The sequence below is a fragment of the Salvelinus alpinus genome, chromosome 1 (genome assembly GCF_045679555.1).
Source record: "Salvelinus alpinus chromosome 1, SLU_Salpinus.1, whole genome shotgun sequence".
Taxonomy (NCBI): domain Eukaryota; kingdom Metazoa; phylum Chordata; class Actinopteri; order Salmoniformes; family Salmonidae; genus Salvelinus; species Salvelinus alpinus.
Window position 1 is genome coordinate 19,023,695 of NC_092086.1, and position 17,863 is coordinate 19,041,557.

The window sequence follows — 17,863 nt, forward strand, 5'->3', positions numbered from 1 at the left end:
AGCCAGTGGAGAGAGCGGAGGAGCGGGGTGACGTGAGAGAACTTGGGAAGGTTGAACACCAGACGGGCTGCGGCGTTCTGGATGAGTTGTAGGGGTTTGATGGCACAGGCAGGGAGCCCAGCCAACAGCGAGTTGCAGTAATCCAGACGGGAGATGACAAGTGCCTGGATTAGGACCTGCGCCGCTTCCTGTGTGAGGCAGGGTCGTACTCTGCGGATGTTGTAGAGCATGAACCTACAGGAACGGGCCACCGCCTTGATGTTAGTTGAGAACGACAGGGTGTTGTCCAGGATCACGCCAAGGTTCTTAGCGCTCTGGGAGGAGGACACAATGGAGTTGTCAACCGTGATGGCGAGATCATGGAACGGGCAGTCCTTCCCCGGGAGGAAGAGCAGCTCCGTCTTGCCGAGGTTCAGCTTGAGGTGGTGATCCGTCATCCACACTGATATGTCTGCCAGACATGCAGAGATGCGATTCGCCACCTGGTCATCAGAAGGGGGAAAGGAGAAGATTAATTGTGTGTCGTCTGCATAGCAGTGATAGGAGAGACCATGTGAGGTTATGACAGAGCCAAGTGACTTGGTGTATAGCGAGAATAGGAGAGGGCCTAGAACAGAGCCCTGGGGGACACCAGTGGTGAGAGCGCGTGGTGAGGAGACAGATTCTGGCCACGCCACCTGGTAGGAGTGACCTGTCAGGTAGGACGCAATCCAAGCGAGGGCCGCGCCGGAGATGCCCAACTCGGAGAGGGTGGAGAGGAGGATCTGATGGTTCACAGTATCGAAGGCAGCCGATAGGTCTAGAAGGATGAGAGCAGAGGAGAGAGAGTTAGCTTTAGCAGTGCGGAGCGCCTCCGTGATACAGAGAAGAGCAGTCTCAGTTGAGTGACTAGTCTTGAAACCTGACTGATTTGGATCAAGAAGGTCATTCTGAGAGAGATAGCAGGAGAGCTGGCCAAGGACGGCACGTTCAAGAGTTTTGGAGAGAAAAGAAAGAAGGGATACTGGTCTGTAGTTGTTGACATCGGAGGGATCGAGTGTAGGTTTTTTCAGAAGGGGTGCAACTCTCGCTCTCTTGAAGACGGAAGGGACGTAGCCAGCGGTCAAGGATGAGTTGATGAGCGAGGTGAGGTAAGGGAGAAGGTCTCCGGAAATGGTCTGGAGAAGAGAGGAGGGGATAGGGTCAAGCGGGCAGGTTGTTGGGCGGCCGGCCGTCACAAGACGCGAAATTTCATCTGGAGAGAGAGGGGAGAAAGAGGTCAAAGCACAGGGTAGGGCAGTGTGAGCAGAACCAGCGGTGTCGTTTGACTTAGCAAACGAGGATCGGATGTCGTCGACCTTCTTTTCAAAATGGTTGACGAAGTCGTCTGCAGAGAGGGAGGAGGGGGGGGGAGGGGGAGGAGGATTCAGGAGGGAGGAGAAGGTGGCAAAGAGCTTCCTAGGGTTAGAGGCAGATGCTTGGAATTTAGAGTGGTAGAAAGTGGCTTTAGCAGCAGAGACAGAAGAGGAAAATGTAGAGAGGAGGGAGTGAAAGGATGCCAGGTCCGCAGGGAGGCGAGTTTTCCTCCATTTCCGCTCGGCTGCCCGGAGCCCTGTTCTGTGAGCTCGCAATGAGTCGTCGAGCCACGGAGCGGGAGGGGAGGACCGAGCCGGCCTGGAGGATAGGGGACATAGAGAGTCAAAGGATGCAGAAAGGGAGGAGAGGAGGGTTGATGGTAGCCTGCTAATGACCGTAGAGAGATGCTAGTCTGCTAATGACTGTAGAGAGATGCTAGCCTGCTAATGACCCTAGGGAGAGGCTAACCTGCTAATGACTGTAGAGAGATGCTAGCCTGCTAATGACCCTAGGGAGAGGCTAACCTGCTAATGACCGTAGAGAGATGCTAGCCTGCTAATGACCCTAGAGAGAGGCTAACCTGCTACTGACCATAGAGAGATGCTACTGTAATGTATGACCTGACAGGTAATGTTACAGGATGACCTGACAGGTAATGTTACAGTATGGCCTGACTGGTAATGTTACAGGATGACCTGACTGGTAATGTTACAGGATGACCTGACTGGTAATGTTACAGTATGACCTGACTGGTAATGTTATAGTATGACCTGACTGGTAATGTTACAGGATGACCTGACTGGTAATGTTACAGTATGACCTGACTGGTAATGTTATAGTATGGCCTGACTGGTAATGTTACAGGATGGTCTGACTGGTAATGTTACAATATGGTCTGACTGGTAATGTTACAGTATGGTCTGACACGTAATGTTACAGGATGGCCTGACTGGTAATGTTACAGTATGGTCTGACTGGTAATGTTACAGTATGGTCTGACACGTAATGTTACAGGATGGCCTGACTGGTAATGTTACAGTATGGCCTGACTGGTAATGTTACAGTATGGTCTGACTGGTAATGTTACAGTATGGCCTGACTGGTAATGTTACAGTATGGTCTGACTGGTAATGTTACAGTATGGTCTGACTGGTAATGTTACAGGATGGCCTGACTGGTAATGTTACAATATGGTCTGACTGGTAATGTTACAGTATGGTCTGACTGGTAATGTTACAGTATGACCTGACTGGTAATGTTACAGGATGACCTGACTGGTAATGTTACAGGATGACCTGACTGGTAATGTTACAGGATGGCCTGACTGGTAATGTTACAGTATGGTCTGACTGGTAATGTTACAGTATGGTCTGACTGGTAATGTTACAGTATGACCTGACAGGTAATGTTACAGTATGGTCTGACTGGTAATGTTACAGTATGACCTGACTGGTAATGTTACAGTATGGTCTGACTGGTAATGTTACAGTATGGTCTGACTGGTAATGTTACAGTATGGTCTGACTGGTAATGTTACAGTATGACCTGACTGGTAATGTTACAGTATGGTCTGACTGGTAATGTAACAGTATGACCTGACTGGTAATGTTACAGTATGGTCTGACTGGTAATGTTACAGGATGGCCTGACTGGTAATGTTACAGTATGGGCTGACTGGTAATGTTACAGTATGGTCTGACTGGTAATGTTACAGGATGACCTGACTGGTAATGTTACAGGATGACCTGTCTGGTAATGTTACAGTATGGCCTGACTGGTAATGTTACAGTATGGTCTGACTGGTAATGTTACAGGATGACCTGACTGGTAATGTTACAGTATGGCCTGACAGGTAATGTTACAGTATGGCCTGACAGGTAATGTTACAGTATGGTCTGACTGGTAATGTTACAGGATGGCCTGACAGGTAATGTTACAGTATGGTCTGACTGGTAATGTTACAGTATGGTCTGACAGGTAATATTACAGGATGACCTGACAGGTAATGTTACAGGATGACCTGACTGGTAATGTTACAGTATGGCCTGACTGGTAATGTTACAGCATGGCCTGACTGGTAATGTTACAGTATGGCCTGACAGGTAATGTTACAGTATGACCTGACTGGTAATGTTACAGGATGACCTGACTGGTAATGTTACAGGATGACCTGACTGGTAATGTTACAGTATGACCTGACTGGTAATGTTACAGGATGGCCTGACTGGTAATGTTACAATATGGTCTGACTGGTAATGTTACAGTATGACCTGACTGGTAATGTTACAGTATGACCTGACTGGTAATGTTACAGGATGACCTGACTGGTAATGTTACAGTATGACCTGACTGGTAATGTTACAGGATGGCCTGACTGGTAATGTTACAGTATGGCCTGACTGGTAATGTTACAGTATGGCCTGACTGGTAATGTTACAGTATGGTCTGACAGGTAATGTTACAGTATGACCTGACTGGTAATGTTACAGTATGACCTGACTGGTAATGTTACAGGATGGCCTGACAGGTAATGTTACAGTATGGCCTGACTGGTAATGTTACAGTATGGCCTGACAGGTAATGTTACAGTATGGCCTGACTGGTAATGTTACAGTATGTTCTACAGTATGGCCTGACTGGTAATGTTACAGCATGGCCTGACTGGTAATGTTACAGTATGGCCTGACAGGTAATGTTACAGTATGGCCTGACAGGTAATGTTACAGTATGGTCTGACTGGTAATGTTACAGTATGACCTGACTGGTAATGTTACAGGATGACCTGACTGGTAATGTTACAGTATGACCTGACTGGTAATGTTACAGTATGTTGCTGTGAAGCAGAACCATTGTTCTAGTGCTGCTGTGTGCAGGGAGAGAATCAAACTCGTCAGAGTCAGAACACTTAGTCTCTTCTTACACACACACACACACACACACACACACGCACATGCACACGCACACGCACATGCACACACATACACACACACATACACACACACACACACACACACATGCACACACACATGCAAGCGAAACTACAGAGCACTTAAGTCTGCACAGAAGTCAAGACAAGAGTGCTTGTTGTTGTACATTTGTTCAGAACACAGGGTGTGCTGTATACCCTGCCATGAGAGGAGAGGCCCAGTGGTGGTGTTATTACAACTGAACAGCTACACTGTCAGCCGCTGTTTAATAAATGATACCGCTAACACACAGGGTCAGTCTCTGGCATCAGGAAACAAGTGGGACTAGATGCTACCGCTAACACACAGGATCATTCTCTGGCATCAGGAAACAAGTGGGACTAGATGATACCGCTAACACACAGGGTCAGTCTCTGGCATCAGGAAACAAGTTGGACTAGATGATACCGCTAACACACAGGGTCAGACTCTGGCATCAGGAAACAAGTGGGACTAGATGATACCGCTAACACACAGGGTCAGTCTCTGGCATCAGGAAACAAGTGGGACTAGATGATACCGCTAACCCACAGGGTCAGTCTCTGGCATCAGGAAACAAGTGGGACTGGATGATACCGCTAACACACAGGGTCAGACTCTGGCATCAGGAAACAAGTGGGACTAGATGATACCGCTAACACACAGGGTCAGTCTCTGGCATCAGGAAACAAGTGGGACTAGATGATACCGCTAACCCACAGGGTCAGTCTCTGGCATAAGGAAACAAGTGGGACTAGATGATACCGCTAACACACAGGGTCAGTCTCTGGCATCAGGAAACAAGTGGGACTAGATGATACCGCTAACACACAGGATCAGTCTCTGGCATCAGGAAACAAGTGGGACTAGATGCTACCGCTAACACACAGGATCAGTCTCTGGCATCAGGAAACAAGTGGGACTAGATGCTACCCCTGACACACAGGGTCAGTCTCTGGCATCAGGAAACAAGTGGGACTAGATGATAGGAAGCTGTCTTTTAAACAGATCCAATTCAGATGTGGATTTATGTGGATAAATGGAACCTATTTATTTATGAAGCGTTATATTTTCCACTGGATGTTTTTAAGCCGTTGCCAATATGCAGTTGTCCATCTTATATTGTAAAAATATTTTATTTTTGTACAAATGACAGAGACAAAAACCTTTTTGTGTGCCAGTCATACTGGCCTTTTGGTTTTTCTACATCTACCATATAGGCTATAGGCCAGAACCTCACATATCTCTTTATGCTGTCCTAAAGAACAGTTTGTTATTTTACAATCCTAACCGGACAACTAACTCATATTTTGCTTCTAACTTTATTTTTGTTTTTTCTTTTACTCGCAGACATTTAGAAACAGTAAGTGTTCTGTTGTACACTACACACAACCTTACTGTACCTTTACACTACCCTTTCCTTTGTTAAGGAGGATACACTACACACAACCTTACTGTACCTTTACACTACCCTTTCCTTTGTTAAGGAGGATGCACTACACACAACCTTACTGTACCTTTACACTACCCTTTCCTTTGTTAAGGAGGATACACTACAGACAACCTTACTGTACCTTTACACTACCCTTTCCATTGTTAAGGAGGATACACTACACACAACGTTACTGTACCTTTACACTACCCTTTCCTTTGTTAAGGAGGATGCACTACACACAACCTTACTGTACCTTTACACTACCCTTTCCTTTAGTAAGGAGGATGCACTACACACAACCTTACTGTACCTTTACACTACCCTTTCCTTTGTTAAGGAGGATACACTACACACAACCTTACTGTACCTTTACACTACCCTTTCCTTTGTCAAGGAGGATACACTACACACAACCTTACTGTACCTTTACACTACCCTTTCCTTTGTCAAGGAGGATACACTACACACAACCTTACTGTACCTTTACACTACCCTTTCCTTTGTTAATGAGGATACACTACACACAACCTTACTGTACCTTTACACTACCCTTTCCTTTGTTAAGGAGGATACACTACACACAACCTTACTGTACCTTTACACTACCCTTTCCTTTGTTAAGGAGGATGCACTACACACAACCTTACTGTACCTTTACACTACCCTTTCCTTTGTTAAGGAGGATACACTACACACAACCTTACTGTACCTTTACACTACCCTTTCCTTTGTTAAGGAGGATACACTACACACAACCTTACTGTACCTTTACACTACCCTTTCCTTTGTTAAGGAGGATACACTACACACAACCTTACTGTACCTTTACACTACCCTTTCCTTTGTTAAGGAGGATACACTACACACAACCTTACTGTACCTTTACACTACCCTTTCCTTTGTTAAGGAGGATACACTACACACAACCTTACTGTACCTTTACACTACCCTTTCCTTTGTTAAGGAGGATGCACTACACACAACCTTACTGTACCTTTACACTACCCTTTCCTTTGTTAATGAGGATACACTACACACAACCTTACTGTACCTTTACACTACCCTTTCCTTTGTTAAGGAGGATACACTACACACAACCTTACTGTACCTTTACACTACCCTTTCCTTTGTTAAGGAGGATACACTACACACAACCTTACTGTACCTTTACACTACCCTTTCCTTTGTTAAGGAGGATGCACTACACACAACCTTACTGTACCTTTACACTACCCTTTCCTTTGTTAAGGAGGATACACTACAGACAACCTTACTGTACCTTTACACTACCCTTTCCATTGTTAAGGAGGATACACTACACACAACCTTACTGTACCTTTACACTACCCTTTCCTTTGTTAAGGAGGATGCACTACACACAACCTTACTGTACCTTTACACTACCCTTTCCTTTAGTAAGGAGGATGCACTACACACAACCTTACTGTACCTTTACACTACCCTTTCCTTTGTTAAGGAGGATACACTACACACAACCTTACTGTACCTTTACACTACCCTTTCCTTTGTCAAGGAGGATACACTACACACAACCTTACTGTACCTTTACACTACCCTTTCCTTTGTCAAGGAGGATACACTACACACAACCTTACTGTACCTTTACACTACCCTTTCCTTTGTTAATGAGGATACACTACACACAACCTTACTGTACCTTTACACTACCCTTTCCTTTGTTAAGGAGGATACACTACACACAACCTTACTGTACCTTTACACTACCCTTTCCTTTGTTAAGGAGGATGCACTACACACAACCTTACTGTACCTTTACACTACCCTTTCCTTTGTTAAGGAGGATACACTACACACAACCTTACTGTACCTTTACACTACCCCTTCCTTTGTTAAGGAGGATACACTACACACAACCTTACTGTACCTTTACACTACCCTTTCCTTTGTTAATGAGGATACACTACACACAACCTTACTGTACCTTTACACTACCCTTTCCTTTGTTAAGGAGGATACACTACACACAACCTTACTGTACCTTTACACTACCCTTTCCTTTGTTAAGGAGGATACACTACACACAACCTTACTGTACCTTTACACTACCCTTTCCTTTGTTAAGGAGGATGCACTACACACAACCTTACTGTACCTTTACACTACCCTTTCCTTTGTTAATGAGGATACACTACACACAACCTTACTGTACCTTTACACTACCCTTTCCTTTGTTAAGGAGGATACACTACACACAACCTTACTGTACCTTTACACTACCCTTTCCTTTGTTAAGGAGGATACACTACACACAACCTTACTGTACCTTTACACTACCCTTTCCTTTGTTAAGGAGGATGCACTACACACAACCGTACTGTACCTTTACACTACCCTTTCCTTTGTTAAGGAGGATACACTACACACAACCTTACTGTACCTTTACACTACCCTTTCCTTTGTTAAGGAGGATACACTACACACAACCTTACTGTACCTTTACACTACCCTTTCCTTTGTTAAGGAGGATGCACTACACACAACCTTACTGTACCTTTACACTACCCTTTCCTTTGTTAAGGAGGATGCACTACACACAACCTTACTGTACCTTTACACTACCCTTTCCTTTGTTAAGGAGGATACACTACACACAACCTTACTGTACCTTTACACTACCCTTTCCTTTGTTAAGGAGGATGCACTACACACAACCTTACTGTACCTTTACACTACCCTTTCCTTTGTTAAGGAGGATGCACTACACACAACCTTACTGTACCTTTACACTACCCTTTCCTTTGTAAAGGAGGATACACTACACACAACCTTACTGTACCTTTACACCACCCTTTCCTTTGTTAAGGAGGATACACTACACACAACCTTACTGTACCTTTACACTACCTTTTCCTTTGTTAAGGAGGATGCACTACACACAACCTTACTGTACCTTTACACTACCCTTTCCTTTGTTAAGGAGGATGCACTACACACAACCTTACTGTACCTTTACACTACCCTTTCCTTTGTTAAGGAGGATACACTACACACAACCTTACTGTACCTTTACACTACCCTTTCCTTTGTTAAGGAGGATGCACTACACACAACCTTACTGTACCTTTACACTACCCTTTCCTTTGTTAAGGAGGATGCACTACACACAACCTTACTGTACCTTTACACTACCCTTTCCTTTGTTAAGGAGGATGCACTACACACAACCTTACTGTACCTTTACACTACCCTTTCCTTTGTTAAGGAGGATGCACTACACACAACCTTACTGTACCTTTACACTACCCTTTCCTTTGTTAAGGAGAATACTTTCCTTTGTCGTACCGCTCTCATTCTCCTTCCGCCCATCTAATAAGAGGTGGTTCTAAGTCTTACTTGTAATTCTTAGTTCTAGTTCTAGTTCTTAGTTCTAATTATTGCTCTTGTAACCCTACACCTCCGGAATGAGACTGACCATTATTAACCAATCAGCTCGTTTGGTCCTGACCACAATGTGACCTCTCTAAGCTCTGTAACCTCTAACCTCAGCTGTGTGAACTCTGACCTCCGGCGATGTTGTGCCCTCAGTGTGTTAACCTGTGAGTGGAACTTTTCATGTGATGTGCCCTCCCGCCACTAACCCAAAACTCGGCCACACACCACTCACCTTTGACCTCTGCCTGCCCTTCACCCGTGACCCTGTAGTTCAGAACACTGAGTCACACAACTCTCTAACCTACCCACCACCTAGCACCTCCTAATCAAAACAAATGTCTGAAAATTTCTGCAATTTCTTTCAAAGTTTGATTGATAGAAAAACAATTTTTCTTTCACACAGTTATTGGATCTAATGTGTATTTTGTTCCTTCGTCCTACAGTATTCTCCCAGAATGAGAACCACCTACCTGTCTATGACTGAGGCACAGATCAGACACTTTGGGACAAACTTCCAGCAGGTATAGCCCCCAACTATGGCCTACCGGTCCCCCTCAGGAAGGGTCTGTCTGGGACTACCACTGTACTGAGGAAGCAGAGTTTACAGATAACCCTGTCCATGGATGTCTCACCCTGCTCTCCTGGCCATCTGTTACTTAAATGCAGGAGGTATGGGGTCAACAACAGCTCAGGAACACACTGACGCTCTCAAAGTCCTGTACTGTACGTGTAGAAACCAGGAGACTACATAGAACCCTGAGTGTAAAGTGCATCTCTCCCCAAACACACCGACACTTCAGTTATGTGTTTTCTTCAAATGTGAGTGTTCGTCTCGAGCCAGATCAGAAGACATGATTGTTATGGACCAAGTTGAACATTTATATTTTTTCCTGCGAGTGACGTCACCTTCGATGGATTTCAGGGGACAACAAATAACCAGATTGATTTCCTTCACAGCCATAGACTGTTAAATGGTTATTACATGAACTCTCTTCAGTCTTCCCCAACCTGTCATCACTATTACAAAGTGTCATCTAACCAGTCTAGCATTCAGCTCCTCTTACACTTGACTACACAGCTCTTACACATTTGACACAACCCAAAGTCTTCATAATGTCTTCCCTCAGAATGATGAGTCAAACTTGATGAAAACGGATACTGTATTGTCACTTAACTTTCAGGTTATTCATTGATGTCAAGGAATGGCAAATATAATGGACTCATTTTTAAATGTGACTGGAAAACAGATAATTTTCATGTGATGATGTCTATACTTTTAGAGAAAAAGGTGCTGTCTAGAACCTAAAAGGGTTCTTTGGCTGTCCACATAGGAGAGCCCTTTGAATAACCCTTTTTGGTTCCGAGTAGAACCCTTCTGGTTCCAGGTAGAACCTTTTGAGGTTCCATGTAGAACCCTTTCCACAGAGGGTTCTACATGGAACTCAAAAGTGTTCTACCTGGAACCGAAAGGGATTCTCCTATGGGGACTGCCGAAGAACCCTTTTAGAACCCTGTTTTCTAAGAGTGTACTCTATATGTATGTGTAAGGGGGACTGAGGAGAAAGGATGCATGACGATGTTTCTAAAGCCTTTATTTCCTCTGACCTGTTTCTCTCTGTTCTCCTATGCTGTGTCATCCTGCATGCTGTGTCATCCTGCATGCTGTGTCCTGCTCAATTCTAGCCTGGATTCCCGACTGAATATCAGTCCGTTTCATTATTGTGTCAGTGAATCATTGAAAGGAATACAACAAAGCGATATTCAGTTTAGGTTCCATGCCAGTTCATTTCAGGACAACACCGAGGGCTTCCCGTAGCTTGGCATCTCAACTGAATATTGCTCTGGTTCACTATTGTGTCACTTGAATCTGTGGCTGTGTTCCAATAATCTCTCACTTGTTCACTTCCCTGCATGGATTAGAAAGGAAATGACTGTCCCTCTAACCCGTTTCTACACCAATCCAATGCTTTTGAACTTGTAGGGAGTAGTGAATGAGTTCACACTTCAGGAAGATGGAGAGAGCATTGGGATGCGCCGTCTGAATTACAGTAATATTACAATTAGGTTCTAGACTATAGGCCTACTGCCTGTACATTAGCATGTTAAACATTCCCTGGATAGGAGGAGAGTAAACCATCAACAACTGAAATGGTGTTGATGGTGAATTACTGGTAAGTATTATCACTCGTGTCACGTTTATTGGATGTTTGTTTGTTTATTACGAGTTGGACACAATCACAGTAAGACACAATGTGACTGATATGAAATCAGAATTACAGTAAGGCAGTCATTCTCCCAATTCATCCATCCCTTCAGTTCCATGTTGAATGACAAAATATACATTTGGTGAGATGTGCTATAAGCACAATGCATGCACCTGGGTCTGTTAAGACCATAGATTTATACAGTACATATAATTGGTTAAGACATGGTCAAAGAAAAGTACTGCAGGGGCCCTTAACAGTCAGACAACCCATCATTGTGCAGGGGCCCTTAACAGTCAGACAACCCATCATTGTACAGTACTGCAGGGGCCCTTAACAGTCAGACAACCCATCATTGTACAGTGTGAATTCTTGGTTGTGGTCATGCTTTTCTTCTTTGTTTGAAACCTGTCAACTGCTGTATATTTTATAAGTTTGTTAAAGTATTGGACCAGGTGTATCAATTACATTAAAAAAAAAAGGTTTCTGTGTTTGTCTATTTTGCGCACACACACTGTCTGTATAAGATATACAGTCATTTAGAGATTACACAATATTATACTGCACAAATACTACATATCATTACATATGAGTAACTCTATCCAGAGTGACTTATAGTTAGCTACCTTAAGATGAATGTACTAGATACAGTGGGGAGAACAAGTATTTGATACACTGCCGATTTTGCAGGTTTTCCTACTTACAAAGCATGTAGAGGTCTGTCATTTTTATCATAGGTACACTTCAACTGTGAGAGACGGAATCTAAAACAAAAATCCAGAAAATCACATTGTATGATTTTTAAGTAATTAATTTGCATTTTATTGCATGACATAAGTATTTGATCACCTACCAACCAGTAAGAATTCCGGCTCTCACAGACCTGTTAGTTTTTCTTTAAGAAGCCCTCCTGTTCTCCACTCATTACCTGTATTAACTGCAACTGTTTGAACTCGTTACCTGTATAAAAGACACCTGTCCACACACTCAATCAAACAGACTCCAACCTCTCCACAATGGCCAAGACCAGAGAGCTGTGTAAGGACATCAGGGATAAATTGTAGACCTGTACAAGGCTGGGATGGGCTACAGGACAATAGCCAAGCAGCTTGGTGAGAAGGCAACAACTGTTGGCGCAATTATTAGAAAATGGAAGAAGTTCAAGATGACGGTCAATCACCCTCGGTCTGGGGCTCCATGCAAGATCTCACCTCGTGGGGCATCAATGATCATGAGGAAGGTGAGTTATCAGCCCAGAACTACACGGCAGGACCTGGTCAATGACCTGAAGAGAGCTGGGACCACAGTCTCAAAGAAAACCATTAGTAACACACTACACCGTCATGGATTCAAATCCTGCAGCGCACGCAAGGTCCACCTGCTCAAGCCAGCGCATGTCCAGGCCCGTCTGAAGTTTGCCAATGACCATCTGGATGATCCAGAGGAGGAATGGGAGAAGGTCATGTGGTCTGATGAGACAAAAATAGAGCTTTTTGGTCTAAACTCCACTCGCCGTGTTTGGAGGAAGAAGAAGGATGAGTACAACCCCAAGAACACCATCCCAACCGTGAAGCATGGAGGTGGAAACATCATTCTTTGGGGATGCTTTTCTGCAAAGGGTACAGGATGACTGCACCGTATTGAGGGGAGGATGGATGGGGCCATGTATCGCGAGATCTTGGCCAACAACCTCCTTCCCTCAGTAAGAGCATTGAAGATGGGTCGTGGCTGGGTCTTCCAGCATGACAACGACCCGAAACACACAGCCAGGGCAACTAAGGAGTGGCGCCGTAAGAAGCATCTCAAGGTCCTGGAGTGGCCTAGCCAGTCTCCAGACCTGAACCCAATAGAAAATCTTTGGAGGGAGCTGAAAGTCCGTATTGCCCAGCGACAGCCCCGAAACCTGAAGGATCTGGAGAAGATCTGTATGGAGGAGTGGGCCAAAATCCCTGCTGCAGTGTGTGCAAACCTGGTCAAGAACTACAGGAAACGTATGATCTCTGTAATTGCAAACAAAGGTTTCTGTACCAAATATTAAGATCTGCTTTTCTGATGTATCAAATACTTATGTCATGCAATAAAATGCAAATTAATTACTTAAAAATCATACAATGTGATTTTCTGGATTTTTGTTTTAGATTCCGTCTCTCATAGTTGAAGTGTACCCATGATAGAAATTACAGACCTCTACATGCTTTGTAAGTAGGAAAACCTGCAAAATCGGCAGTGTATCAAATACTTGTTCTCCCCACTGTAGGTGATACAACCATATATTACAGTCATAGTAAGTACAACTTTCCCTCAATGAAGCAGCTATTAGCACAGTCACTGATAGTAAGAAAAGACAAGTGCAGGTGTCAAGCACTGTGTAGTTGACGTATCTAGCCAAGTGGTAAAACAGAGATGAACTGGCATGAAGCACAAAGAAAGACATGCCAGTAACAAAAGTGGTGTAGTCTGACACCTAGTGGACAGGTTGATGTTCTTGGGGTAGCCGGCTCACCACCAGGTTGATGTTGTTGGGGTAGCCGGCCCACCACCAGGTTGATGTTGTTGGGGTAGCCGGCCCAACACCAGGTTGATGTTGTTGGGGTAGCCGGCCCACCACCAGGTTGATGTTGTTGGGGTAGCCGGCCCACCAGCAGGTTAATGTTCTTGGGGTAGCCGGCCCACCACCAGGTTGATGTTGTTGGGGTAGCCGGCCCACCACCAGGTTGATGTTGTTGGGGTAGCCGGCTCACCACCAGGTTGATGTTGTTGGGGTAGCCGGCCCACCACCAGGTTGATGTTGTTGGGGTAGCCGGCCCACCACCAGGTTGATGTTGTTGGGGTAGCCGGCCCACCACCAGGTTGATGTTGTTGGGGTAGCCGGCCCACCAGCAGGTTGATGTTGTTGGGGTAGCCGGCTCACCACCAGGTTGATGTTGTTGGGGTAGCCGGCCCACCACCAGGTTGATGTTGTTGGGGTAGCCGGCCCACCAGCAGGTTGATGTTGTTGGGGTAGCCGGCCCACCACCAGGTTGATGTTGTTGGGGTAGCCGGCCCACCAGCAGGTTGATGTTGTTGGGGTAGCCGGCCCACCACCAGGTTGATGTTGTTGGGGTAGCCGGCCCACCAGCAGGTTGATGTTGTTGGGGTAGCCGGCCCACCACCAGGTTGATGTTGTTGGGGTAGCCGGCCCACCAGCAGGTTGATGTTGTTGGGGTAGCCGGCCCACCAGCAGGTTGATGTTGTTGGGGTAGCCGGCCCACCAGCAGGTTGATGTTGTTGGGGTAGCCGGCCCACCAGCAGGTTGATGTTGTTGGGGTAGCCGGCCCACCAGCAGGTTGATGTTGTTGGGGTAGCCGGCCCACCAGCAGGTTGATGTTGTTGGGGTAGCCGGCCCACCAGCAGGTTGATGTTGTTGGGGTAGCCGGCCCACCAGCAGGTTGATGTTGTTGGGGTAGCCGGCCCACCAGCAGGTTGATGTTGTTGGGGTAGCCGGCCCACCAGCAGGTTGATGTTGTTGGGGTAGCCGGCCCACCAGCAGGTTGATGTTGTTGGGGTAGCCGGCCCACCAGCAGGTTGATGTTGTTGGGGTAGCCGGCCCACCAGCAGGTTGATGTTGTTTGGGTAGCCGGCCCACCACCAGGTTGATGTTCTTGGGGTAGCCGAGCCAGCTCGGGGAGGCTTTGTACTTGTTATTTATAGAAAAGCAGGAACCACTAGAAGCCGATACAAGCTTGTTCCTGCAAAAACAGGAACCACAGTTATAGTTAAGGCACACATCATTCTAGATTTTAAGGTACACAGGATTATATATTTTAAGGTACACAGGATTATAGATTTTAAGGTACACAGCATTGTAGATTTTAAGGTACACAGGATTATATATTTTAAGGTACACAGGATTATAGATTTTAAGGTACACAGCATTCTAGATTTTAAGGTACACAGCATTATATATTTTAAGGTACACAGCATTATAGATTTTAAGGTACACAGCATTATAGATTTTAAGGCTACACATATTATATATTTTAAGGCTACACATCCTTATAGATTTTAAGGTACACATCATTCTAGATTTTAAGGTACACAGCATTGTAGATTTTAAGGTACACATAATTATATATTTTAAGGTACACAGCATTATATATTTTAAGGTACACAGCATTATATATTTTAAGGTACACAGCATTATAGATTGTAAGTCACACAGCATTATAGATTTTAAGGCACACAGCATTATAGATTGTAAGGCACTCAGCATTTCTTGCTATATTAAGTACATATAAGGCCCTTCTAATTCCGATCTTCAGAGAAAACATAACAGGAAGCATAGAAATAGTGCACATAGAACAGATCTACCGCTTCTTAGACTTGCTTTCAATGAGAATGACAGATCGGTAACACACACGTCGATGTGAATTTGGTCAGGTCACCCAAAAAGTTACATATTGCAGCTTTAAAACTGAAGGTGGATTTAGCTAATTTGGTGGAGCCCGAGGAACCTCCAGAGTTAACCATCCCTGTGAACAGGTTTGGTATCTCATGTTTTTATACTTGTGTAGTAGAGCTTTGTAAAAAAAAAAAAAAAAAAAAAAGGGAATAGTGAAGTGATCTACGGGACTTCAACGAGGACCAGCCAACCTTTTCATACAGGATGTAGTGATGCATATGAAAACTGTCGCCTGTGATAAGGCGAAGGGCGCAATGGTAGACGGCATTCAAATATTTAAGAGTAGGGCTGAATTCTGGTAAATGGTGTCACCATACACCTAGAAAAAACAGTTCCTTATAAAACCAAAGTGTCCTATCGCTTGCTTCATATATGGAACCTCTAAAAGTTTTATATAGAATCCATCTTTGTTCAGAACTCTAGAGGTTCTTCTTCACTGAGCCAAAATGGTTCCATAGAGAACCCTGTATGATGCCATTTATGATTTATGGCAAATACTAATAAACAGTAATTAAGCTAAGCATATATAATAAACAATTCAATAATGGACAAAAGAATACCAGCATAGTTTTGAGATGTTATTCTCCTTATATACAAACAGGTTGGAAATAAGCACTGGTTGCCAGGGAGACATCTCTGTTTGAATGATAAGATGGAGGCAGTGCGACCTCAGTCCACCCTGATGGTTGATGTAAGCCACCACTGTGATGTTGTCCGTTCTCACCAGGACATGTCTTCCCTTCAGATGTGGAAGGAAAGACTGCAGGGCCAGCAGTACAGCTCGGCGCTCTAGTGTATTGATGTGCCTGCCGCTCCAAGGGGGTAGCCAACAGCCGCTGGCCGACCTGCCCTTGGTCACACCCCCCCCAGCCGAACTGGGAGGTGTCTGTGCTGACCAGCTCCCGGCAGCACATCCTCAGCATCTCCAGGAGTGACAGCGCCACTTCAACAATGCCCTGAGGCACTGTGAGGTCACCCACAGCTGGCGGTGACGGTAGCGGTTTGGGTGCAGCCGGTGGGCGTTGAACCACCGTTGAAGAGGCTGGAGATGGAGCAGGCCCAGGGGAGTCAGCAACGAGGGCGCCGTCAGCAAGCCCAACAGGCGTTGGCGGGTTAGGACGGATACCATCCGCCACTGCCGAAAGTGGTTGAAGCAAGTTAAGATCGCCTGAACCCTTCTGGTGGGCAGGCGTGCTCTCATGAGGACTGAGTCCAGTTCCATGCCAATGAAGGCCACCCTCTGGCGTAATGCCCAGCCCGCCGATGTGGGTCAGGTGCCTGTCTCTGTCTGACAGGACCTGGGTCCTGGTTGGTGCACAAATCAGCCAATCGTCCAGGTAATTGAGGATCAACAACCCTCGGTAAGTGAGAGGTGCCAGGACAGCGGGTGCCAAGGAGAGGCCGAAGGGAAGAACCATGAATTCGTAAGCGAATCGGAGGTACTGCCAATGAGATGGGTGAACAGGAACATGGAAATATGCATCCCTCAGGTCCAGCGTCACAAACTACGGTCGCCCACCGTGGTGACACGAACACCCGTGGGAACTCGACACACTCCTCCCACTAGTGAGTATACTTCCACGCAAGATATTACACTTACCACTGACTTACCAAGCGAACTTCAGAAAGTTTGTACCTCAAACCATACGGACGTCCTCCGAGAAAATGAAAGAGAACGTGTGTCGCAGCCATGGGTGTATATTTAAATAGGGGCGGAATCCATCCGTGACACAGGTGTACACGGGAGTAAATCTGTAAATCCTCACCTCGGATGGATACCAATATATTGGAGCGATCCAATATAGTGAAACATAACGTTTATTTCTAAGACTTAGAAAGTGTCCCCACAACAACAAACAAATACTTAAATACATGTAATTTGTCCTTGAAATATTTAATTGAAATACTGTAGAATTATATTCAGTCCTATGGAAGACTGCTCCTACGCAAGGTTTTTCCATCTTTTAATGGGGCGATTGGTGGCTAATCGGGTGCACCACTGGGGAGTGCCAATATAGCCGACAGGTGGTTTCAAAGGCTCTCAGTGCCAATACATAGCATGCGCAATCCAGGGTTTACATACGTCATT

The 17,863-nt window shown here is 45.2% G+C and overlaps 1 protein-coding gene across 1 annotated transcript in view; it reads left to right on the forward strand.

Moving 5' to 3' along the window:
* LOC139570902 (protein tweety homolog 2-like) overlaps positions 1-11,818 on the forward strand; it is an 87,432-nt gene extending 75,614 nt beyond the window's left edge. The window contains exon 12 of the mRNA XM_071393218.1: positions 9,573-11,818. Within this exon, the coding sequence (XP_071249319.1) occupies positions 9,573-9,656 (84 nt within the window). The 3' untranslated portion in view covers positions 9,657-11,818. The remainder of the gene's footprint in view (positions 1-9,572) is intronic.
* The last annotated feature ends 6,045 nt before the right edge of the window (positions 11,819-17,863 follow it).